We start from the raw sequence: 26,394 nt of genomic DNA, 5'->3' as shown, positions 1-26,394 counted from the left end.
GTTTCAAATGCGTTTTCCCTGCTTTTTCACTGCGTTTTGAGCGCAAAAAACGCAGGTAATGGATGATGCAAATGATATAAAAAAACGTCATCATCAACATCACATCCGTTTTGAAATAAAAGGAGGCAAGTGGATAGATTATTGTGCCTCAGTAAGCTTAGCACAACAGTCCTTATTTTTGGAAGAAATAATAGATATCCAATGGCTTGGTATCAACGTCTAAAAATTGATGTTCCAAAGTCGATCAATCTGGTAAGTTATACATTTTAATTTGGTTTTATTATTTTTTTTTTCTTGATTTTATTTTTGAAATAAATTAATTTTGTTTAAGCTAGGTATACTATGATTTTCTAAATTCTTTTATTTTTGGTTTTAGTTAATAAAGGTAGAATCAATGCCATGCTTGTGGGACCCAGCTTCACCTGAATATATGCTGAAATTAAAAAGGACAGACTGTTGGGGAATCATTTGTACCGAATTATTTCCTCAATGGCATGAGGTTGATCAGGCAATGCAACATAAAATTGGTATTTTTTTTATTCAAAAAAATTAAATGATCAAATATTAATATCAAAATATTGATTATTATTAAATGTCAATAAAAATTATCAATATAAAATTACTCTCATTCAAATTATAGAACAAGATGTTAGAAAGCGCTGGAGGTCTGTAAAAGACAGGTATAATATAATAAGAACGGAAGGATTTAAAAGTGGGTCTTCACCAAAAAAAACTAATTTTATCTACTATGATGATCTGCGTTTTTTAAGTACAAGCCGACAATTACGTCAGTAAGTATTTGGTTTATTTTTTTTTTAAATTATATATTTTTTTAAAGTTGTAATTTTTAAATTAACACATATTTATTTACAAAATTAAATTATATGTATTAATAGAGTTTTTCATATTGTAGAACTTCAGGCAATATTCCTCCTGTTGAAGAAACACCTGTTGAAGGACAAGCACTTGAAACACAAGTTAGCCAAGATGATGATGTAGAGAGGACCACCAGCCTTCAACAATCATTAGAAAATGAGGAGTGTGAACAGACTTCATTAACTGGAGAAACCAGTGCAACTAGTTCGGTTCAACCACCAAATTTAAGATCATCCTACACCAAACAAAAAAATAAAAAAAAAAATTTAGAAGACGATGAAATAACTAATCAAACATTAGATATTGTAAAAACAGCCACTGAGGATGATGAATATGATAATTTTGCAATGAACATAGCAGGACATTTGAAGAAAATTCAAGATTAAAAAAAAAAAACACTTGCATGACTGCAATATGTAGAATGATGAGCTGCTATGAAGAGGAGGGTCCATTTCCATCTGGTGGTGAGATTTTAAATATTTAAGAAAGATCTTTTTCAGAAAAAAAAACCCCAAAGAAATTATTGAGTCAAATTCTCAAACACAGAGTATCTCAAGACCATATCCCTATTCTGACTTTCAAAATCAATTTATACCACCATTCCCACAAAAGTATTTCATGAACCCGAACCAAAATGATTATATTCATCAACCTCAAAGAAATGTAGCTAATAATCCAAATATTCATTTGAGGGCCCAAGAAAAAAAAGCAAGGTTTTTTTACTCAGCAGCTTTTTTCTGATCAATAAATATTGAATTTAAATATAATTAGTAACAATGATAATAATTTTTTGTTAAATATGTAACATTTAAATTGCCATTTTTACATTTTGGCTTAAAACATTTTTCTTTCTGTAATGTGACTAGTTGCGTTTTGGAATTGTTAAAAATTAATTAATTACAATTAATTTCCAACATCCTGCAAATTTTCATTGTTTTTTTCTTAATTTTTAAAAGTTTAACCAAATATTTGTTTTCTGACATTGATGTTATCATGTCAACAGGACATGACATCAGTAGTAATCTTTTTTTTTTTTTTTTTTACAAAGGGCAAACATATTGGTTTATCAATAGCACAACTTTATCTTTGTGCTTAGTTTCAAAACGCAACTCTCTACTTGCAGTTCCAAACGCATGTAAAAAGCGCTCAAAACACATGTAAAGCGCGGTAAATACGCATGCGTTTTCAGTGCTAAATTTCTGAAAAAGGCAACTTTGTACAAATCAATTAAGCCCAAGACGTGCGCTTAAAACTGCAAGTAGGTGAACGCAAAGTGCGTTCTTAGCCTTACTGTTTTATTCATGTGCATGTCTAACCACAGAAGTGTGAAGGCTAGAGGTGAGCGAACCCATGGAAGTTTGGTACGGCACGTACAGCTGAACCGTACCTCCACGGGTTTGGACTTGACCCAAACCACAATGGAAGTCACTAATGGGCAGTGTGTGCCCACATGCAGCCAGCCATAAGCAGATTACTTCTGGGTTGGGGGTGGGCAGAGTTTTTTCATTTTTTTTGGGTGCACAGTACATCCGATAATGCTGTTGTTACCCCCAGTGTGAGCCGTTCAAACACTGCAAGCGGCTTGGGCTGAGCACCGAGTGTACCCGAGCACAGCGATGTCCCGCGAGTGAAGTTCATGCGTAAAGCGCCTGAACCCCGAGCCCGAAATCTGTTTTGTTTTTTGTTTTTTTCTTAAAAAGTCGGTGTTTGGCCGAAAACTGAACACCGAACCTTAGATTCACTCATCTCTCGTGAAGACATAGCAACAAACCCAGGAGGTAAGAACATAGCATAAAAATGCTGCAACATCTTACAGTATAATTGTGTGGGGTGCGGTTGCCAAATTGGAATATAAAAATAATTGGATAAAGTAAAATGTATATAATTTTTCAAATTTGTAATTTTTGTTTTTAAAACAAATCACCATCGTTTACAAAAAAAGATATAAGGAAGAATACTATATTGGTTGGTAGGTAAGAAGAATTGTACAAAAGTGGCTGCAACTGCCAGTAGTAATGTTGTTGTATGCACCCTTTTTAAACTGGACTAGTAAAAGAGTTGCAAATCCTTAACCTTTTTTTGGTATTTTATTTATTTTTGTCAATGTCATGTCAATTCTTATTGTGTTTTTCAGCTCTTCCACCATTGATTTCATTATGAAAAACGCATGGTAAAAACGCACCAAAAACCCGTCAAAAACGCAAGTAATTTTTGGTCCTTTTTCTGTAAGAAGGTGCAGATTTGTTGCAGAAAATGTATTTATATTAAAAAAAAAAGAAAAAGAATATAAATAAATATTGCCCCTAGCCATTTATCAAAAAGATGGGACAAGAAAAACTAAGTAGCTTCATTTACCAAAGGCAAACATCTGCAGCAGGCCCCTTGATACAAGTAGCATGTTTGGTTCTAATTTTGGCCTGTTAAAACAAGGAAGTATGCAAAAAATACAAAAAAAATAATATACATAGACGAGCAAAAGGGTAACAATGTTTTGAACTTTTGACTTTCAGGATCCATATCTGACCATCTTCTACAGCTTTGAGCATGATATGACCTTCATTCCATAGACAATCATCTTGGCTGTCTCATACATAAATTTGACTTGCAACTATTTAGCATATGATTAGTTTTGTCATTTTTACTGTTTTGCTTCTAAAAATCTAAATTTTAATATGTATTATTTTGTTGGTATTTTGTACATCCACCTTTGCGTTCAACACTGCCTGAATCCTTTTGGGCATGATATCCATCAGAATCAAGCATGTCTCAACCAAAATCTGATCTCAGGTCTCTTCTACACATTCCCAATGTCGGTGCATATGGGACGGCTCACTTGGGTACTGTATGTATACAGCTTTTTCTTTAACTCTACTCACAAGTGTTCAATTTGGTTGAAGTCGGGGACTATGGGGCCAATCCAGCATTTCTACTTCATTGTCCTTGAACCATTTCCTTGCCAATCTTGACATATGCGTCAAATCATTGTCCTCCTGGACATTATGTCGTTCTTTTCATACACATAGTACTCAAGTGCACAAAGTAACTCGTCTTGTAGGATACTCACATATAGCTCAGGATTTAGAAAACCATCAATCCTTTTCAAGTATTCAACGCCTTTGGCTTTGAAACACCCCCATATCATCATCAGGCGTCCTCCATGGAACTTGACAATTCAATTTCTAGACCCGTTAGCCCCTTTTTCCCTTGTTTCTTCCAGACCCATTTGCACTCATCTGAGCCGTTTATTAACTTTCGTCTCATTGCTCAAAATCACTCGTTTCCAATCTTCTACTCTCCACTTTTCTGAAAACTTGAGTCAATGCTTCTTAGGACGATGTTGAGGTCAAAGTTTCTTCACCTTTTTTCGGTGCATTGCTTGATTATACCTTGATTATTAGCAAAAACTTTAGAAAGGTTTTTCTGAAATTATATCCTGGAATTTCTCATAAAACACAACCACATAACCCTGCATTAACATGGGTGTATGAGAGATCAATCCTGTCAAACTAACCTTATCATTTTCTGCAAGGAGGTAAGTTCCAGACTAAACTAGTGAAAGCACTGGGGCTGTTGTGATGCTAGTCACTACTTACGGATAGTATAGACGGAATAGTAGTCAAGAAAACCGGGGTCTGGTGAATGATCACAGGGAGTAAACAGAGGCATAATCAGGTCACAATCTGAGGGTCCAGAATTCCAGGAGAGCACATAATAAGTTCAGGGAGAAAACAGAGACGTGGTCAGGTAACGGTCCGAGGTCAAAACGCAGGAGGTCACCACAGGAACAGGGAGATGGCAGAGAGCAGTCAAATAACAGTCCAGGGTCAGCAAACAAAGATCAGAACACTAGCAGAGACATAATCAATAGCACAACAGCAGAACCAGAAAATACAACTGGTGAGGTTCTGGGCGAGCTTGCTCAGTAAAGAAGCCTTACCAGGAAGGTGGAACACCTGAGTAATCAGCACATCCCAGGACCAAAATAAAATCTTGTGCTGACAATCAACCTACTAGCTCAGTAGCTCAGGGAAGCGGCAAGATGCTCTGCACAGAGGAATTGTGTTACTTTCAGGTTTGTAGTCCAGGAAAGTGCAGCAGAGCATCTCCTAGTGTGCAAGATTCTCTGCTCATAGGAATAGTGACAGTAATCTTTCTTAACTTTTATGTGGCACCAGATCGACTGCCTTTAAAAAAAAGTTGGTACATAATATGAGAAGGATGAGACAAGGGAAAAATACATTTAGTTGGGTTAACAACTGATTTAGTGATAGGAAATAGGGAGTGGTTATTACTGTAATAAATTCTGATTAGGTCACAGTTAAGAAAGGGGTATCACAGGAGGAGTTAGTAATGGGCCCTCTTCCTTTTAATATATTTATTAATACTGATGTAGAGGATATACACATACTTTTAATACTTATAGGGGATACTAAGCTCTCCAAGATAATCAACACAGAAGGGGATAATTTAATATTACAAAAGGATTTAACTAAGAAGGGGACAAGAGCTGAGAAATGATCACTTTGGTGTTTATTCCACTTTCTGATCCATTTTTATGATAGACAAAGTAAACAGTGAATCTGTCATTTCGTCTTTTTGTTTTTTGCATTCACGGTATAGTATACATGTCATGATATTTGATATGGTCGGATAGTTAAACAAGTTAGTTTTTCTAGCTTAAAGGAAACCTGTCAAGTGCAATATGCACCCAGAGCATATTGCTAATCCCTGCCTAACCATCCCTGTATACACTAGCATAGATAAAGAGATCTTTACTGAAAAAGTATTTCTAAAGATCCTTTATGATATGCTAATGAGGTTAAGGACTAGTCGCAAGAGCGTTATATCCCCCGACTAGTCTGCCCTCTGAGCATGTCAGTATGCCCACAGGGGCGTGCTAACATGCTATTTAGTGCAGCATCACTAGAGGTGACACACATACCTGGGTTCGCGGTAAATGCTGATCTGAATGCCGTAGCATGTTAGCATGACTTTGTAGGCAAGCTAAGAGGGCGGACTAGTCGTGGGAAGTAACTCCCTTGTGACTAGTCCCTGCACTCATTAGCGTTTGATAAAAGATCTTTAAAAATACTTTTTCTAACAATCTCTTTATCTATGCTATATGTATACATGTATGTATGTATACAGGGACAATTAGGCAGGGATTAACAATATGCACAAAGAACTGCTCCTGGTTCTGGGTGCATATTGCACCTGACAAGTTCCCTTTAATTTGCAAGACTGATAAATTAGAATGAGTCTGTATTGAGTCTATAAGAAGTCATTAGTGTCATGTTATGAGAACAGTGTTAGAATTAGCCAAAGCAGTTAACTCTAGCATCACAGGTTAAACTTGGAAGCTGTCAATGGAGAATGTAGACACAATGTAGCACCAGGTGTAAGCCTTCATATGGAGATCACTGGACAATGTCTGGTGTACATGGAATAGACAGGCTGTCCTGCCACCCCTTCTGGCACTGGACTTGTCACATTTTAATACTATGAAGCTAAGGCTATGTGCGTACGTTGCGTATTTGCATGCAGTTACGCTGCGATCTGCACCGCAGTGTAACTGCATGCGTCCTGCGTCCCTGGCACAATCTATGAAGATTATGCAAGAGACGTGCGCACATGGCGTATTAGAGCGCAGCGCTTCGGCTGCTGCCCGAAGCGCGCGTTCTAACAAGTGACATGTCACTTCTTTCTTGCGCTCTGCATGCATCCCCCGCTCTGTCTATGGGAGGGGCTGCACTCAGAGCGCATGGAATCGGCTTTTTTTTTTTTCATTACGGACTCTTTCTGCAGCGACTTGAAGCGCACGTGTGCTGTTCAAATCGCTGCAGAAATTTCTGCAGGGACAGAACGCTACGTGCGCACATAGCCTAATTGTCATTTGTTCCCCTTAATGAATGTCACCTGTCTCCTGTCTATTTTACTGATTGAAGACTGGGTGCAGGTATTTCTGTTTGTGATTTTAGACACTTTATTTTCCGTAAAGCACTGCAGGTTTTGCCAAGAATTCACAAAATCATGGCAAAACAATGCACAAAAATTACAAATAAGAGAAAGCTTGCACTCTGGAATTCTAAAGCATGAAAGCCATGAATGTGAGAATATAGATATACAAATTTGTGGGCGAAAAATGCACAATTGTTTTCGGTGGTAACACAGTCCCAATATAGGATATATCATATAGGATAGGAAACCTGTGATGAAATATTTAGCAGGACCACATCCAGCTAACAGCAGCAGGTGTTCATAGCATTGCTCTCCTCTTTTGTGCCAGAAGGGCCACCTCAAGCTCTAGTGTCTGAGCGTAACTGTGACCTCTGTACCCTTTATCTATGATTAAGTGATTTCTGAATATATAATTAGTGTAATTGGCATGTAAGGGAGGGGTCAGAGGACCATAACCAATACCCATTTGTGAAGGGTTACGTTCTGAGTGAGGATTGGTTGTTCCCATCCTCTTGGGGGGTTTATATACAGCATCTATTACAGATGTCTATGCAGTCACGAAGAAGAAGACCATGCAGGGAATGAAGTTGGCCCTTCTTCTGTGCTTGGCTGGCCAGGCTCTGCCCAGACCGGTAAGTCTTAATCCACTTCACTGTTATGCCTATGACTTTGGGGTGCTAGGACTTATGCAATGCTTGTACACTTGGACCGCATTGTAATCAGTTTCTGAAATGTCTTCAATGACTTCATGGTCACTTTTTTGCTTCTTCTCACAGATGTATCAAGCTCCTATTAAGGGTAAGTTCTCCACATTTTCGGAAGATTAATGTCAGTATAAAGTAATATCATCCACAAATGTAGCAGATATGAATTTGCCTTTTACCTCCTGTGTATGTATGTACGTTAACCCCCTCCTTGCAGACCCTTAGATGACAAATCATGGTCCGTAAGACCAGTGTGATAGAAAATGGGACCCAAGTTTGAAGAAAAATAGGGCGCCCTGGTCACAATGTCTAATAATTCTTAGGGTTAGGAATATTTTCTGGTGATCTCGGTGAGTGATAGCTTTAGTCTAAGGTCACAGTGCTCATCCTCGGGCATTACGTCAGGATTTTCGGACGAATTCCCAAAAACTGTTGTTCTGGCAATATTTTATCTTTACCTGACATCCACAAAAACATAGCAAGAAGCCAGATAGAGCCATTAACTTGAATGAAGCTGTGGACACTATCGAAGCTCAGTGTGGGGGGGGTTCCCATCAGAATAATGTTTTTCTGGAATTCCGGTAGAAATCCTAATATAGTACTTATAGAAGAGTATTAATGTAAATCCCAGCCTTAGAGGAAAATTTTGATTGCCAGTTCTTTTGCAATATGGAACCTTGCTAATATCCCTGATGACATGATTCAAATTTGTGCCAATGACTTGATCTGCCTCTAGATATGTTAGAAACTCGGATTTTCTTCTGTGTATGTGGCCAACTCCACTCCGGTATTTATCTATATATATGTCAAGAAATATCTTTCCCCTTATCATATATAATAATCACAAAAATCTGTATGGATTAATTACAGTATCCTGTGTTCATAGTGATGGCTCCTTGTCCCCATATATTCTATCTCTACAGATGACCGTAATTCTCGTCCAGAACCTACTGTATTTGAAGTCATCCAGGCTGCAAACAGAGGTAAAGTTTTGAAAATAATCCAAAAAGTTTACTTTCTGCTTGAGTTGTTTGACAAGTAATACTAGTGTAACTCTTGGGCTTTAAAAAAATATGTAAGGAAATTCTGTCAGATCAAATAATACAGATGGGGTAAATCTGCAGGTTGATAGTGTTATAAAGGTGCCTGGATGGAGTAGTGTGGCACTCGTGAGAATATGAATTTCATTCATCCTGGGAGCAGCCAGCTTTCAGTCATGCCGGCTTTCAGTCATACCGGAATTCTGGCGCTGCTACAGCCACTGCTTGTCACTTTGCACCGATGCACTGTAGAGGGAGCTGTGTATCAGAGTCCCTTTGTCAGTCAAAGTGTTGCGGTGCTTATAGCCTCTGCCCACAGTATAATGAATAATGCCTGAAGCTGCGTCAGCACTCTTGTATGAGGGAAAGCTGGTGGCTCCCAGAAGTAATAAAGTTAATTTTTTCACATGTGCCGCACTTTCAGTTCAGCAGTCGAGCATCTTCGTAAAGTTATTAACCTGCAGATTAACCCTTTATCAGCAAGTTAGTAGCATTATCCAACCTGATAGGTTCTCTTGAACTAGTTCATGGTGGACTGACAGACTGTATAATAGATATCACAGAAATTGAAGGAGGATTTTTCCAGCAAACAGGTCCAAACCTGTTTGGACCTGTTTGCTGGAAAAATCCTCCTTCAATTACTGTTGCTCAGGTTTGCTGAACTATACCTCCGTGCACTGTCCTACTAGTGGTCTCAGGAACAGGCGAGCGGGTTTAACCCTTTTTCCTTTTTCTCCTTCACTTGTATAATAGATATCACAGTATCTAAAGGGGTTGGCTACTACTAACATCCTTAGGATAGGTAATCAATGTCTTATTGGCCGTGGTCCAACACCCTACACACTGTCCTACCAATCAACTGTTATCGGTCCTAGGGTGGCAGCAGACGGCCCGAAATGCTCAGCTCCAGAGGTGCTTCCTAAATTGATAGCGGCTGCGGTAGGGTACTGCATATCTGCCTCCCATTCAAATCAATATTAGGCTGATGTGCAGTTCCCAGCCGTGGCTCCTATTAGAAGACAGAGCAGCTCCGGAACTGAGCATTTTCGGCCTAATTTCTGGCTGTCTGCTGCCACCTCCGAGAACGAAAACAGCGGATCGGCCAGGTTGCAGAGTGTCAGACCCCGGCTGATCAGACATTGATGACCTATCCTTAAGTATAGGCCATAAATGTTTAAATAGTGGCCAACCTCTTGAAGGAACTTCTCATCAAGATACCCTCTTTTCCAAAACCTCAAAGGTTCAGGGAAGATGGGCCAGTCACTGAAAATGAAATATAAAATTACATTGTGTGGTAATTGAAATTAATATTTGGACCTTATCCTCCAGAGTGAGATAATCTTATCTATATCTCTAGTCTAGCTATTAAGGGGACTATGGAGCAGGGCTCATCCTTCGATATAGGGGTATTCTATGTTTGGATCAATGTCCATGGGAGGCTTTGGTTTAGCGTTATATCTACATGGAGATATATTTTGCTCGTGAATGAAAAAGGGGTGTGTGACTATAAATTCAGACTTAGAAATGGTGGAGGAAGGTTCAACTAGATGGACCTAGGTCTTTTTTTCAACCTACGTAACTATGTAACTATGTACATGAACAATACAGACCCGTAAATTTGGATATGTTTTTTTCTTTAACTAAGATCTATGGAAAAAAAACATTAGAAATAAGATCCATGTTTTCCATATTAGATGTTAGCGTATTGCTGAAAGAAAGTGATGTTGCCGTTAACCTCAACCGTAATGCTAGAAAATGTAGCACATGCAAGTGGCCGAAGAACGCCAATGGAATGGTCCCAGTACCGTACGTCATAGATCCTCAGTACTGTAAGTGCCTCCTATTTGTTTTGTTGTTGTGTTGTATCCAATCTAGTAATATTCACAGTATTAGAGGTCTTCCAGGACCTAATTTTTGATGAACTATCCATATGATACAAAAAGAAAGAAAAGAAGCCATCGTCTCACTAATTATAGCGAGAAATCCATATGAGTGTTGCTTAACAAGGCCACAGCAGTTCAGTGTCCACTTTATTGTTTATCGAGACACAGCAGCACCACACTCACATTTGTGGATATTGCTGATACTGCAGTTAAATGAGATTAGTATTCAAGTGAATCATACTCGTCAGGCCTCGGTTCCACTTGTGCATAGCTTCCGATGCTCTCGCATATTAGCGATATGCTAATGACCCTCTGCTGCGAGCCACATAGACAGTGGTGTACACCGCGTCATACCTGACTACGCCAGTTCTGAGGACCCCCTTCACGCACACTAATGAAGGTCTTTGACCGAAATGTCTGTGCTTGTATTGGGCCTACAAGTTCTTCTCAATAAAAGACCACTATTCCCATTTATCTTGAGCGCCATGTTTCTACATCTACGGTTTTGGATCCTACCTGAGCAGCACCCTAGAAGTGCCGTGTGTATTAACTCACTCCTCTGCTGCGAGTGTCAGTTGAGGGTCATGTGACTGTGATCCAATTTTATGATCAGATCACAGCTGCGGAGAAGAGAGGGAGCACTGTCTCCCTATCTCTTTTGCGGCCTGTATCTGCGTATATCACACTGCACTCGGATGACATGCAAGTGCAGTACGATGTTTCACACGCTCCCATAGACTTGTATGGGGGTGCGTGAGTTGAGACTCGCTGCCAAACGCAGCATGCTGCGATTCATTTCTCATGCCGATATGACATGAGAAATCAATCTCAGATGAACATTGCCCCATAGTTTTGCACTAGAGTAAGACCAATCTGATGTTTTATCGGATTGCACTCATTCATGCAAAACGCAAGTGGAACCGAACCCTCATACTGATATACAGCTCCTCAGTATCCCTTTTTTCCTGATGATAAATCACCACCCACCTTGCCTGATTGATAGCTCCTCAGTGTCCCTCCTCCCTGCCGAGATCTCACATTATTAAGTATAAACTGTAGTTGTCATTCATGCTGGTTGGGTGTAAACTAAATACATTTGGCCTCTTAAGCTCCTTCTCTATAGCTGAACTAAATAAATGTTCATTTTAATATCAGAATTTTTTAGCCATTCTGACATGGTCTTTCAACGTAGACTCTCCAGTCTCATCATGTGTAAAACATCAGTTTTAATGAATGTAGTTTGTATTGTGAAATGTGGTGATAAATCCACTTTAAGGTGACTTGATATGACACCTATAGAAATATATGTACCATTCTTTATATCAGTACCTTCATGCTGGACATTGGTGCCTTTCTTGAAGGAAAATCCCAAACTTTTGGATTGAACGTCATACTACAAAGGCATACTCCTGTATTGGAGCACATGGGGTGACAAGGGAACAGAGCTGTAGTGGCACAGTACATTGGGGCTTGAAAGTTTGTGAAAACTTCATAATTTTCAAAATTTCTGCATATATTTGACCCCAAAATTACTTGAGATTTTCACAAGTCTTAAATCCTAAAAGTACATAGGGATCGATCCTGTCAAACTAATTTGATCAGCTTCTATGAAGAGGTAAGTTCAAGCCTGGACCAGGGAAATGCAGTGGATGTTGTGTATATGGACTTTTCAAAAGCTTTTGATACGGTGCCACACAAAAGGTTGGTACATAAAATGAGAATAATGGGGATAGGGGAAAATATGTGTAACTGGGTTAAAAACTGGCTCAGTGATAGGAAACAAAGGGTGGTTATTAATGGTACGTACTCGGACTGGGTCTCAGTTCATAGTGGGGTACCACAGGGGTCAGTATTGGGCCCGCTTCTTTTCAACATTTTTATAAATGACCTTGTTGGGGGCATGCGGAGTAGAATTTTAATATTTGCAGATGATACTAAACTCTGCAGAGTAATCAATACAGAGGAGGATAATTTTATATTACAGGGAGATTTATGTAAATTGGAGGATTGGGCTGAGAAGTGGCAATTGAAGTTTAATGTAGATAAATGTAAGGTCATGCACTTGGGTAGAGGAAATAACATTTATGATTATGTACTTAATTGTAGAACACTGGGTAAAACAGACACAGAAAAAGACTTGGGTGTATGGGTGGATGGTAAACTTCACTTTAGTGGACAGTGTCAGGCAGCTGCTGCCAGGGCTAATAAAATAATGGGATGTATTAAAAGAGGTATAAGTGTTCATGAAAAAAATATAGTTCTACCTCTGTACAAGTCACTAGTGCGACCGCACTTAGAATACTGTGTACAATTCTGGTCACCGATATATAAGAAGGACATAGCTGAACTGGAGAGGGTGCAGAGAAGAGCGACCAAGATTATTAGAGGAATGGGTGGGCTGCAATACCAAGATAGGTTATTAAACTTGGGGTTATTTAGTTTGGAAAAACGAAGGCTTAGGGGGGATCTAATCACAATGTATAAATATATGAGGGGACAGTACAGAGACCTTTCCAAAGATCTTTTTACACCTAGGCCTGCGACTGGAACACGGGGGCATCCGCTACGTCTTGAGGAAAGAAGGTTTAATCATAATCACAGACGAGGATTCTTTACTGTACGAGCAGTGAGACTATGGAACTCTCTGCCGCATGATGTTATAATGAGTGATTCACTACTAACATTTAAGCAGAGCCTGGATGCCTTTCTTGAAAAATTTAATATTACCAGTTATGTATATTAGATTTTATGACAGGGTATTGATCCAGGGAACTAGTCTGATTGCCGGATGTGGAGACAGGAAGGAAATTTTTCCCCATTGGAACCTGTTTGCCACATTGGGGTTTTTTTTTTGCCTTCCTCTGGATCAACATGTTAGGCTACGGGTTGAACTAGATGGACTTAGAGTCTCCCTTCAACCTTAAAAACTATGATACTATGATACTATGATACATACAGGAAATCAAAGCAAACTAATGAGATAAAAATATTAAATGAGGAAAAGTATCCAATAACACGTACTTTTGAATGGCAAAAATTTGTAAACCATTGTTTTCATTATATGGAATGACCCCCATGTGCATCAATGTTTTCTCGTAATTGTTGATTAGTCCTGCACACCAGATTGGAGGAATTTTAGCCCATTCCTCCCTACAAATAGCTTCAAATATGTTATATTGGTGAGTCTTCTCCATGAACTGCTCTCTATAGGTTCTGCTACAACATTTCTATGAGATGAAAGTCAGGACTTAGGGGTACTTTGCACACTACGACATCACAAGCCGATACTTGCGATGCCGAGCGCGATAGTACCCACCCCCGTCGCAGCAGCGGTATCTTGTGATAGCTGCTGTAGTGAACATTATCGCTGCGGCAGCTTCACATGCGCTCACCTGCCCTGCGACGTCGCTCTGGCCGGCGAACCGCCTCCTTACTAAGGGGGCGTGTCGTGCGGCATCACAGCGACGTCACACGGCAGGTGGCCAATAGAAGCGGAGGGGCGGAGATGAGCGGGACGTAAACATCCCGCCCACCTCCGTCCTTCTGCATAGCCAGCGTGAGCCGCGGTGATGCAGGTAGGAGATGTTCCTTGCCCCTGCGGCTTCTCACACAGCGATGTGTGCTGCCGCAGGAACGAGGAACAACATCGTACCGTCGCTGCAGCTACATTATAGAAATGTCGGACACTACACCGATGATACGATTACGACGCTTTTGCGCTCGTTAATTGTATCATAAAAGATTTACACACTACGATATCGACAGCGACGCCGGATGTGTGTCACTTTCGATTTGACCCCACCGACATCGCACCTGCGATATCGTAGTGTGCAAAGTACCCCTTAGACTTGGACATTCAAAAACTTAATATTCTTTAACCAATCTTGTGGACACAATTTGTTTGTTTTGGGTCTTCGTCTTGCTGCATGGCCTTCTGTTGAGATTCAGCTCATCGACAGATATCCTGATATTTCTATTAGAACTTGCTGGTATAATTTAGAATTTATTGTTCATTGATGGCAGCTGTTATGGCCCAAAAGTAGTCCAAACTGACTAGAAGGACCTGTGATGATGTCATACCCATGTGACCAGAAGGGGCAGGGCCTCAGTAAACAGAAAAATAATGTTGCTTCCTGGTATCAGCTATTTTGGCTGAGGCCTCACCCCTTCTGGCCACATGGGTATGACATCAGCGCAGGTCCTTCTAGCCACTTAGTAAAACGCTTCTATAATAGAATTAGCATAAATAACAGGGAGGACAGACAGGTAGGGGGCGGGAATAATTATGACTACCCATCTCAGTTATCAGCTTATCGGTGCTGCTGTCATTCAAAAAGTTGCTCATTTTACAAACTACTTGCTTGTGTTTCAAAACCTATAGATGTGAGCTGACCACTAAAGGTATGTATAGAATCAGCCTGATAGTGCCAGTATAGCACTGGCTTTAGGTTATATAGGAATATCCTGGTGATTGGTGCACTTTAATGGACAGTTATATGCCTTGGTCTTGGAGTGATCCTTGGTGCTCAACTACTTCTGGGGAGGTTAGCAATGTGCTTCGATTTCCTTCCTTTGTACACAATCTGGCTGACTGTAGATTTATGAAGTCCAAGCTCTTCAGAGATGGCTTTGTAACCTTTTGAAAAGTAATGAGCAACAACTCTTCTTCAGAGGTCCTCCTCATAAATCTCCTTTGTGCATGCTATCACACATATGTTGTGAAGATCAGACTTCAACCACTCACAACTGATTGTCATCCCATTGATTGAAAAGACCAAATTTTAATGTCACCTTCAAATTATCTGCTAATTCAAAAGGTTCATATAATTTTGCCTCTCACAGATATGATATTGGATAATTTTTCTTGTTTAAAAAGTCTACCTTTTACTCGTTTGTTTTTTTTACTTTTTGAAATTGAATGAAACTCTGATTTATTTATGCAGAAATGTAGAAAATTCTGAAATATTCGAAAACTTTCAAACACCTCTGTATGCTATTCTGAAGTCATTGTGTACATGGCTCTTCCTGATTTTACTTATTCTAAATACGATTATGTACTCTTCTCACCTTCAGCGTCATCAGATGTATCTCTGATTAATAGCGCCTTGAAGGAGTTTGAGGTGATGACCTGTGTGCAGTTTGTGAACCGGAACTCGGAACCGGACTATCTCAGTATAGAGCCCGGAACAGGGTAAGTGCCAATATTCACTCAAAGGAGTTATCTGTAATCAAAGGCATGACTGTTTCATATTAAAGAGAGAGATGATTGAATCTTTTGAAATTCAAGTTTGCCTGCTTTGCCAATTTTCTTTATTTTGGATTCAATTTGCACTTAATCTATTTGCTGACAATCACAAATACAGCAAAGCATTCAATTGTACTAAAATGTGCAACACTTAAGGTCTTCTAGGACTGTAAAGCTGGGTTTACACACTGCAACATCTCAAACGACATCGCTGTAACGTCACCGGTTTTGTGACGCAATAGCGATGTTGTTTGCGATGTTGCAGTGTGTGAATCCTATCAGCGACCCGGCCCCTGCTGTGAAGTTGCTGGAAGTTGCTGATCACTACAAGTCGTTCAGGACCATTCCTAGGTCCTTTGTTTCCCGCTGTGCAGCATGAAGTTTCAGTGTGTGAATCCTTTTCAGCGACTTTGTTAGCAACTTCCCTTTCAAAAGGCTGCTTATCAACGTCCCCAACAACCAGCTAGGTCGCTCTGCAGGTCCGGATCGCTGGTAAGTTGTTGGCCAGGTTTGCCGGGTTGAACGCTCACCAGAGACTTAGCAGAGACTTATGGAGATCGCTATTGCGTCACCAAACCGGTGACGTTACAGCGATGTCCTTTGCGATGTTGCAGCATGTAAACCCAGCTTTATAAACCCCTTTCAAGCTCCTTTGTGCTTTAAATCTTGTCCCTGGTGTTATACTATCCCTACAACGTCTTTATCTCTTATGTTGGTCTCCAGCAGTTTGTGACCTGTTGTCAGCTCCAGTGTTTCATGGAGCGATCCGGAAGTCACAACCCAATACAAGTCTATGAGAGCCTCGTTCTGGATCTCATAGACTCGTATCGAGAGCTTGGGACATAGCTTCTGACTTCCAGAGAGAGTGGTGCGTTAATGCTAACAGAGACTTAGAAATGTCAAAGTGACTTCAATATACACTATGTAAAGATTTTAGTGGTTGTAACCAACAGGAATAACAGCACATTGCATTATCAGACATTTTAGGATATTTCATTTTTAAAACGGTCAAAAAATTATCCATTTTTGGAAAACAGATACTTGTTTTGCTAGTCATTTGTTTATACAAGCAAATCATATGGAAGAAACTGTGATTTTTCAAAAGGGGTGGTGCAAAGACTAAACAACTACTATAGTCTGGAAAGTATCAAGATATTTGTCCTTTGCTAATAGAAGCATTGATGGCAATTTCATAAATCCTGAAAAAATGATATTCAGCACTTTTGTATGGCTTTTTAAGAAGCCATTGCTTCTCCTCTATTTAAGGGATCAGTGTGAGCTTTGTTATTTGTTAAATTGAAATTATTGTGGGGTGTGACATGGTAACTTAAAATGGCACCCTAAGATGTCCGTTATTCCAGGGGTACGTCAGATCGTGAGCTCTGACTCCTGATGAGCCCTGATCTAATACCCCCAGGGAGGGCCGGGATAGGACGGTGAATCGATGATGAAGAGGTCTACACTGCAGCATAGCCCTGACTGCTGATAAGCCCTGATATAATACCCTCTCTCCCCCACCACCGGGGAGGGTCGGGACAGGAGTGATGAATCGATGGTGAAGAGGTCAACACCACCAGCGTAGCCTTGACTCCTGATGAGCCCTGGTGTAATACCCCCTCTCCCCCACCCTCGGGGCAGATCGGGACAGGAGTGATGAATCGATGGTGAAGAGGTCTACATTGCTAGCATAGCAACTTAAAATGGCACCCTAAGATGTCCGTTATTCCAGGGGTACGTCAGATCGTGAGCTCTGACTCCTGATGAGCCCTGATCTAATACCCCCAGGGAGGGCCGGGATAGGACGGTGAATCGATGATGAAGAGGTCTACACCACCAGCATAGCCCTGACTGCTGATAAGCCCTGATATAATACCCTCTCTCCCCCACCACCGGGGAGGGTCGGGACAGGAGTGATGAATCGATGGTGAAGAGGTCAACACCACCAGCGTAGCCTTGACTCCTGATGAGCCCTGGTCTAATACCCTCTCTCCCCCACCCCCAGGGAAGGCCTGGACAGGAGTGATGAATCCCATAAAAACAGACAGGGGAAAACCAAAGCATAAATTCACTGCAAGCACACACAGGGGTAAAGACAATACTAGTTGCGACTATTGGTTATCATGGTGAACATCATCATTGTCTTTGTTATTTTCATTCTGTGACACTGCCTCGCTGAAAGAAAGATGTGAGTAAAAATTAGGTGTTCGAGGACAGCCTGAGGCTTCCTCAAATTGCTGTCATGCTTCTTGTCATAAATGAGCAGGTGATGTCACTTCATGTGCTGAAAGAAAGATGTAGTTCTTAGACTATTCGATCCTGGATAGGCCCAACTTATTTTCTCCTACAGACTGCCATAGATTTGTTAGTCTGCAATGTGGTAAAGAACTCCCACACCAAAGGTGCTTCAACATACAACTCGCCATTATTACATCAAGAGTTTTCAGATACTGTTGCCCTCCACCCCTTACCAACAGCACGTTTGGCATCACTTGCTACAGCGCTGACCACCAAAGTAGCAAACTTTGCCTTAGCAGATCTTTTAGCCTCATGTTGCCTTCGAGGAGTATCCCCAAGGCCAACAATCATCCTTCACTGATGACATTTCCTCATTGTAACGCTTATCTATTTCCCAGTTCTTGTCCACAACAGAGTCATCATCATCCTTGATTCAGCTGACAGTTTTTTTTCTCTGGAAATCTCTGAATACAAAGGCTGACTGTTATTTTCATCCAATAAGTAATCTGGAAGATGTTCTTCTGTTGAATGATCTTCCTTAGTCCCTAGAATCCTTCAGCTAATTGAAAGTCTGCTAAATAAACACTTAAGTGTAATGGAGGCAGAAGAGGTAGAAATGGCAGAAAAGTAATGATTAGTTGTGCACTGTGAGCTACTGTAACTCAATTAGCATGGCGAGCGCCTTCAGACCAACCGAGGTCTGACGCACAAAGAAAAAACAAACCTAAAAAACACCACAGACAAGGAGGGATCACTGGGGACACAAAATAAACAGTGGACCCTGGTACTAGTTAGAAGGTAGATGGACATCTCCTAAGCTCACCTGAGCTTTCCCTACTCTCCTAGCCAGTCCCTATACAGTCTCCGCAACTGTCACCGAGCAGCACCCTGAGACCCTGCAAAAACCCTACAGAGGCCCTGACTAGTGAGAGGCAGGTGAGGTTTACTAAACCCACCACTGCACAAAAGAAACAAGAGGGTAGGAGAGACAAATAGGGAGTAAAGAACCAAAATGAAAATGATGCGACTTCAGGACAATCCGTAGCAGCTCCTTCCACCAAGGCGGCTTTCGTACAAATGGTTTGTATAGTCAGCAAAGCTTGCTGTGAGACCTAGCTATCCATGCTTCATCTTTTTAGTAGCTATTACAGTCCCTCCTGATTGGCTGTACTAGACCATGCGATATAATAGCTGCAAGATATTATTTGGAAGCTCACCCTGCAGAACCTGATGTCATGTGAGCCTGGTCTATAGCTGATGCAATCTTCAGCAATATAATATAATATAATAGTGCCGGGCATTTCCTTGGCAGTTCATAGAAATTGAGTCACAATTTTAGCCTCCCAGATAAACGTTCATCTCGCCAAGATTGAAATATAAAATACATGTAATATCTCGCTTTCATGTTTTATACATAGCTGCTGGTCTTACATTGGGAGAATATTCGGCAAGCAGACAGTAAGCCTGGCCACGCCAAGCTGTATGGTGTACGGCGTGGTACAACATGAAGCTATGCACAATATTGGCTTCTTCCATGAGCATACCAGACTGGACAGAGATACCTATATTGACATCTTATGGCAGAACATGGATCAGAGTAAGAAGTTTTACAAATATTGATTGTCAATCCTTTGAGTGGGTTTATGTATGAGGATTATGCAACCAACATCCACATTGTCCCAACAGAGAGAAGCTAATAAATCCTCGCATTTTATTTTATTAATATATAATAACATTGTTTTAACTTCTTTCAGTAAACTATAGTAATTTCGATGTTGCTGATGGAAACACCTTTAACATTCCCTATGATTATACGTCGGTGATGCATTATCACAGGTAAGTCCAGATATGAAAACTCCTTTTCAGATCTCATTCCATTTACTGTTATTTAATATTACATCAAATGTTTTGGGTAAAAAAAACAACTTGACTTTCTGAAGTCTGATTTTGTAAAATATATGTCAAGTTTTCATTGTATTATTGGGGATATTCCTTCGGAAGATGCTAAACAGAGGTGTAGCTCGCATTGACTCTAGACACCCCAGTCAGGGCACAATGAGTTACTGGCACCCCATGATACCAGCACCCCTCTTGCAAATTTGAAAACAGTGAGGATTTGTCAAGAAGATTTATACTAAGAGTATAGTAAAGGGTTATAATCATCTCATCTGCTCCTGGATGCTAAAAAGGGGCATCTAAGTGTTGACCACTGAGCTATGTTTTTCCCATAACTTCCAATCCACCTCGACTGTTTCCATAATGAGGTATTAGCTTGATGAATGTAACCATTTATAGGGAATATATGAAATAGGGCTCATTGAAATAAGTGACAATGACAATATTAAAGCACACTAATTACCAGGATTTTCCTATATAACCTAAAGCCAGTGCTATACTGGCACTATCAGGCTGAGTCTATACATTCCTTTAATTGTCAGCTCGGATGTATAGGTTTTGAAACACAAGCAAGTAAAGTTTGTAAAATAAGCAGCCTTTTGAGTGGCAGAAGCTGCCGAGCAGCAAATAGCTGGGGTGGGTGTTCATAGTGATTCTCGCCCCCCTGCCTATACATCCTCCCTGTTATTTATGCTAATTCTATTATAGAATCGTTTTACTAAGTGACTAGAAGGACCTGTGCTGATGTCATACCCATGTGACCAGAAGGGGTGGGGTTTCAGTCAACAGAAAAATAATGTTGCATCCTGGTATCGGCTATGTTGGCAAGGCCCCACCCCTTCTGGTCAAATGGGTATGACATCAGCACAGGTCCTTCTAGTCAGTTAGTAAAATGATTCTATAATAGAATTAGCATAAATAACAGGAGGAGGAACAACAGGCAGGGGGGTGGGAATCACTATGAATACTTACCCCAGCTATCAGCTGATCGGCAACTGCTGTCATTCAAAAAGCTGCTCATTTTACAAACTTTACTTGCTTGTGTTTCAAACCCTTTACATCCTAGCTGACAGCTAAAGGTATGTATAGAATCAGCCTGATAGTGCCAGTATAGCACTGGCTTTAGGTTATATAGGTAAATCCTGGTGATTGGTGCGCTTTAAACATGGCTAAGCCAAATCTTCCAGATGAAGAACTGCTGTTTTATACATGTTCATCCTAGCTGATATAGAGGTATCATTATGACACAATCACTTTAAGCTGGCCATAGATCCCTAAATAATTTTACTGATAAAGCCAATAATCAGAGTCATTGCACATAATGTCAATGTTGTTCTATCATATTGATGCCTCTTCATAGGATTGCCTAACTGGCAGCAACTTACCTTAAATTCCTTTGAGTTTACAGTCTGATTTTGCTGAGACAGGCACTAAATGACTACTAATGCATATATGTATCAGGACAGCTTTCTAAGTCTAAAATCCCATTAATATGTAAAATACCTCTTCACCCAATTTTTTTTATATAGGTATGCCTACTCCAAAAATAATATATTGCCAACTATAGTCCCAAAACCTGACCCCAATGTGCCCATTGGACAGAGATTGGGAATGAGTAGCCTGGACGTGATGAAAATTAATGCCAACTATGCCTGCAGTAAGTTTTTTCTTATCTGGTGTCTTCTCTGAAACTCTACTTTTCTAATCTCTATTATACTTTTTACTAATGTCCATTTATATCACCACAAAAGACCTTTGCAGAGCAAAACTAGTGACGGCCTCAGGATCTTTTAGCGGAAACAGTTCCTTGGCAAACTCAAGTGGTGGAAACTGCCTCTGGCTTATTCAAATCCCATACAACAAGGTGAAGTCCATGAATATAAAAAAATCGTTGAACATAGAAATTTAGATTTATTTTTTTGTAGCGTCTTTCAAACTAACAGCACTTTTTGTTTTCTGCCCAGATATTTTTGCAGTTTAACTATCTCAACATCGCTTCTACTGACTATATTAAAGTCTATGATGGTTACACCAAATCATCACCTGTCCTACTGGACAGGACCTACGGATCTGGGTCAATCATGCCACTGGTTTCATCTGATCGAAACATGCTCTTAGAGTTTGTGAGCTCAGCCGGTTCTGTAGTCAGTAAATTTACAGTCTCTTATGTCACTGGTAAGTGTTTAACATTGGTCCTGAGATATCCAAAAATCTTCATCCAATAGAAAATGAATGGCCCTGACACCCAGATCAAAATGAACAATTGGCTCTGCCAATCCCACTTGCAGTTTCTACTTCACCAAAGGCACATTTGTTTTCAGTACAGGGTGGGGAAATGAGTGGTGGCCAAAAATTTTACTCGTTGATCCTTGTGTTAACTAACTGTAGATATTAAGTGACTTTTTGCCAATCTCCATAGTCATCAAATGGGATCCATTAATCCATTAATAAAAATCTATTGTCTGTGGTTTCTTTCCGCTTCTCCTAGGCTGGTGATAGAAATAAAATATTTGTTAGCTGGCTCCATTAATAACTTATACATAGTTACATGTACATAGACCATAGAGTCCTCTTAAAAATCAACCAGTGATATACCTGGTGGGACTGCATGTCACACACCACTTAGGGTCAACAAAGATGTCTGACAGTTGTCCATTTCCATCAATCTATAGCCCACAGCTATCTTGTGTATTTAATTCCAGTGTCTCAGTGTCTTACCTAAAGGTGGTTATTATCATGATTCATGCATGGCTCTGCTGTTCCTGAGCTGGTGCATGTATCCTGCCTCCGGGAGGGGCTTGTTCATTGTGGTCTCATTTCAAGGGTCGCATTGCCATATCTTGATGCTGTTACCTCCGGGACGCCGCCAGTAATATTTCCGACTCTGCTGCATGCACTATTCCTGAAAGAAGTTCTCTGTTTCTTGTCCTTCTACCTGGTACTGTTCGTTCTGACCTCTGTCCCTTCTGCCCGACCTGATCTGATCTCTGTTTCCCCAACCTGACCTCAATTTCCCCAGCCTGTCCTGACCTCCATCCCTCCTGCCTGTCCCGACCTCCTTTACAACCTTTCCTACGTTCCTCCCTGTCCTCCGGACTCTGGTCTTGTTCCGTGTCCTCCACTCCCTCCCCTGTGCTTACTTGCTCTCCCGGTATCCGACCTCGGCTCTGTTCTTTGACTTTGGCTTGTTTTCTCCTCGGTACAGATGTAACATCCCGGCATAAACCCTGAGTGATCGACTATCCCTGCTCTTGTGTTAGCGACCTCTAGTGGGCTTCTGTCTAACTGCACTCAGGAGTTCTCTTTCTACCTGAGACCAAGTGCCCCCTAGTGGTAGCTTGACAGCTATATTTTTAACTAAATCTAGACAAGTTTAGAGGCCCACCATAGATGTAGTTAGCCTACAAATCCACCAGAGATGAGTAATTATAAGTTCCTTGGCGACTTAAGACAAAGGCTAGAAAAATATGGAATGGGCTACATAGAAGATCTGATACCACCCCAAAGATAATCTCAAAAATGCCTTGTCCTTCATCATTTCTAATTGTTTGTTTTTTCTTTTCAGTGGCTTCAAATTTTAGGTAATAAAATCATCCACCAGATGCACCAGCTGCTAACAGGAAGGATAAATTGTTTTATTCCATCTATTTCATTCTTTTGTTTCCTATATTGTGCAAAACATTAACTTTATTACGACTGATTATTTAAGGAGTCTTCCAATTTACTATTATACTACATTATACCATAGTTATGAATTCTGTCATACACTGCGTATTTAGGAAGTAGTCGTGTTCATATCTGATATATTGTAAGCTCTTTTGAGCAGTGCCCTCACTCCTCTTGCTTAAATTGTTCAATGTTTGATATTCATTTTACATGTCTCCTCTGAATTGTGGAATATTTTGGTGCTATATAAATAAAAAAATATTATTATTATATCCTTATATAAATATGGAAATCAAATATATAAAGCTGAGTGTATGTATGTGTATATGTATGTGTATGTGTGTATGTATGTGTGTGTGTCTATATGTATGTGTGTATGTGTGTACAGTATATGTGTGTGTATGTGTTTGTATGTACTGTATGTATGTCCGCTAAAGGAATCCGCACCGTTGCATTTACAATCCCAAAATTTTGTACAGACACCTCATTTGACTCAGAGAACGTTATAGACTATGTTTTGATGGGAAAATTTAACCCCGCACTTTACAGTTATTCATCAAAAAACCTGCTTACATTGAAGTCAATAGAGCTGGGAGATACAGGTCATTAAAAGGAGCTCTGATTGGTTGCTATAGGCAACGAAGGACATTCTTAGTATAAGAAGTTTATGTGTGAGATAATATGATTTCTGTGGGACACCTCCTGCTCTCACCTGCAGGCAGCTGTACCCTCCACTCCTAGCCAATCCCTATACAGGTTCTGCCCGTGTCACCGAACAGGATACCTGAGACCCTGGCAGACCCCGCAACAACCCTAGCTGGTGAGCAGGCAGGTGAGGGACACTATCCCCACCACTGAGCTAATACAACACCAGGAAAAGGAAAGACAAAGAGGGGATAACATGTAAGGTCCAACTCACGGCTCCAGTGAGAACCAGGACTGCAGCCTACACAGCTACTTGTGATAAGGGCTCCACCAGCTCCTTTCACATCAAGTCCTAGCTGTCAGACTAGGCATGGGGGGTACCAAGCGAAACTGCAAAAGGGAAGGGAAACCCTGTCTCAAGGGAAGGGGAAGATGATGACCTCTGACCAAACCTACTGCTGGTTCCTGAGGTTCCTCAACACCCTAGATAGGTTCTGCACCTATGCGCCGAGCCCAATATCAGACCCTACATATCCCTATTGCTGGACCCTAAATAAGGAATGGATGGAATGAGCTCTTCGTCAACCCCACTAAACACTATTGAAGACACAAGTAGGACACACAGGGGGAAAATACATAAACTTCTTATCTACAGATGACTCAGGTAGAAGTTCAGTAAAGATACAACAGAGTACAAGCTACTTGCTAGCAACCAAGGCTTGAATAAACTGAAAAATATCACCAACACCAGTCCAAGGAAGGAAGGGGTGTTTGAGCACCAAGAGAATACTGATGATCAGCAGCTGGGTGGAAGGCGAACTCCTGCAGGGTCCAAAAGGGGGAGAGATGAATCTAGCAGAAAAGCTACCTATACTAATGAATACTGACAGGAGGAACAATTGAAAGTCAGGGAGCATTCTGCACAGCCAAACACTGTGACCTTCTGTGGCCAGAAACTTCTATGCCTATAGCTGCCACCGTTCTCAAGTTAATGGCGGTGGACAGGATATGGGTGCCCACACTGTGTGTGTATATATATATATATATATATATATATATATATATATATATATATATATATATATATATATATATATATATATATATAAAATCTCCTATTGCAGAGAGACAGAAGTGGCTTGGTTGGCTTGGTTTTCCCCCCTAATTCTTTGTGGTGATTTTCTTTTCCCTAGTAATCGGCTGCTCATATGCTGTTCTACTTCTGGGATCAGTCGTAATCACTAAAGGAATGCAACTGGAAATGTTCAGTTTTCCTGCAGTGCCTTCAAAGATGAAATGACTTTCTACACCTTTTTCATTGAAATCTGTGAGCTGACCACCATGCGATGAAGTAGATGTGTTGGGAGTGGGACCACCAGCATAAGGGACAGTTATCGTATATGATCCAAATCACTTTTACCTGTATTAAAGCAGAAGTGTAGTTAGGGGTTTAGCTAATGGGGAGATACCACTTCTGAGTGGGCACCTACCCAGATGACCAACCATGTTTATGTGATGCCCTGGACCCCAGGGGTCACAGGTAACAACACCAACAACACCACACACACCCCCCCATTCCTTGTGAGGACACACCCGTCACCCGAAAGGTGCAGAACCGACTTAGTAACATTAAAATTGACAAATCACCAGGCCCTGATGGCATTCACCCTCGGGTATTAAGGGAGTTAAGTAATGTGATAGACAGGCCTCTATTGCTTATATTTAAAGACTCTATAGAAACTGGGTCTGTTCCACTGGATTGGCGGCTAGCAAATGTGGTACCAATATTCAAAAAAGGGTGTAAAAGGGAACCTGGAAACTATAGGCCGGTAAGCTTAACATCTGTTGTGGGTAAAATGTTTGAAGGGTTTTTAAGGGATACTATTATGGAATGTCTCAATGTTAATAATTGTTTAACTCCATATCAACATGGATTTATGAAGGATCGCTCCTGTCAAACTAACCTGATCAGCTTCTATGAGCATGTAAGCTCTCACATGGACCGAGGAGAATCATTGGATGTCATTTATCTCGACTTCGGTAAAGCATTTGACACTGTCCCACATAAAAGACTGCTAAGTAAAATGAGAAAGCTTGGGCTTGGGGAAAATGTGTGTAGATGGGTAGGTAGCTGGCTTAGTGGTAGAAAACAAAGAGTGGTTATTAATGGCGCATACTCAGATTGGGCCAGGGTTACTAGTGGGGTGCCACAGGGGTCTGTATTGGGCCCCCTACTATTTAATATA

General features: G+C 40.6%; 1 protein-coding gene across 1 annotated transcript; it reads left to right on the top strand.

Annotated features, from left to right (window-relative positions):
* Positions 1-7,406: 7,406 nt before the first annotated feature.
* On the top strand, positions 7,407-25,448 carry LOC142297354 (hatching enzyme 1.2-like). Its single transcript, XM_075341585.1, has 11 exons — positions 7,407-7,466; positions 7,611-7,632; positions 8,462-8,521; positions 10,273-10,407; positions 15,535-15,652; positions 19,360-19,538; positions 19,696-19,777; positions 21,367-21,494; positions 21,589-21,701; positions 21,802-22,012; positions 25,342-25,448. The coding sequence occupies exons 1-11, from the start codon at positions 7,407-7,409 to the stop codon at positions 25,446-25,448; spliced, it is 1,215 nt and encodes a 404-aa protein (XP_075197700.1).
* Positions 25,449-26,394: the final 946 nt, after the last annotated feature.

Source organism: Anomaloglossus baeobatrachus, chromosome 3 (assembly GCF_048569485.1).
Source record: "Anomaloglossus baeobatrachus isolate aAnoBae1 chromosome 3, aAnoBae1.hap1, whole genome shotgun sequence".
NCBI lineage: Eukaryota > Metazoa > Chordata > Amphibia > Anura > Aromobatidae > Anomaloglossus > Anomaloglossus baeobatrachus.
Note: the sequence above shows the minus strand (reverse complement) of the source record. Positions and strands in the feature narration are given on the sequence as shown.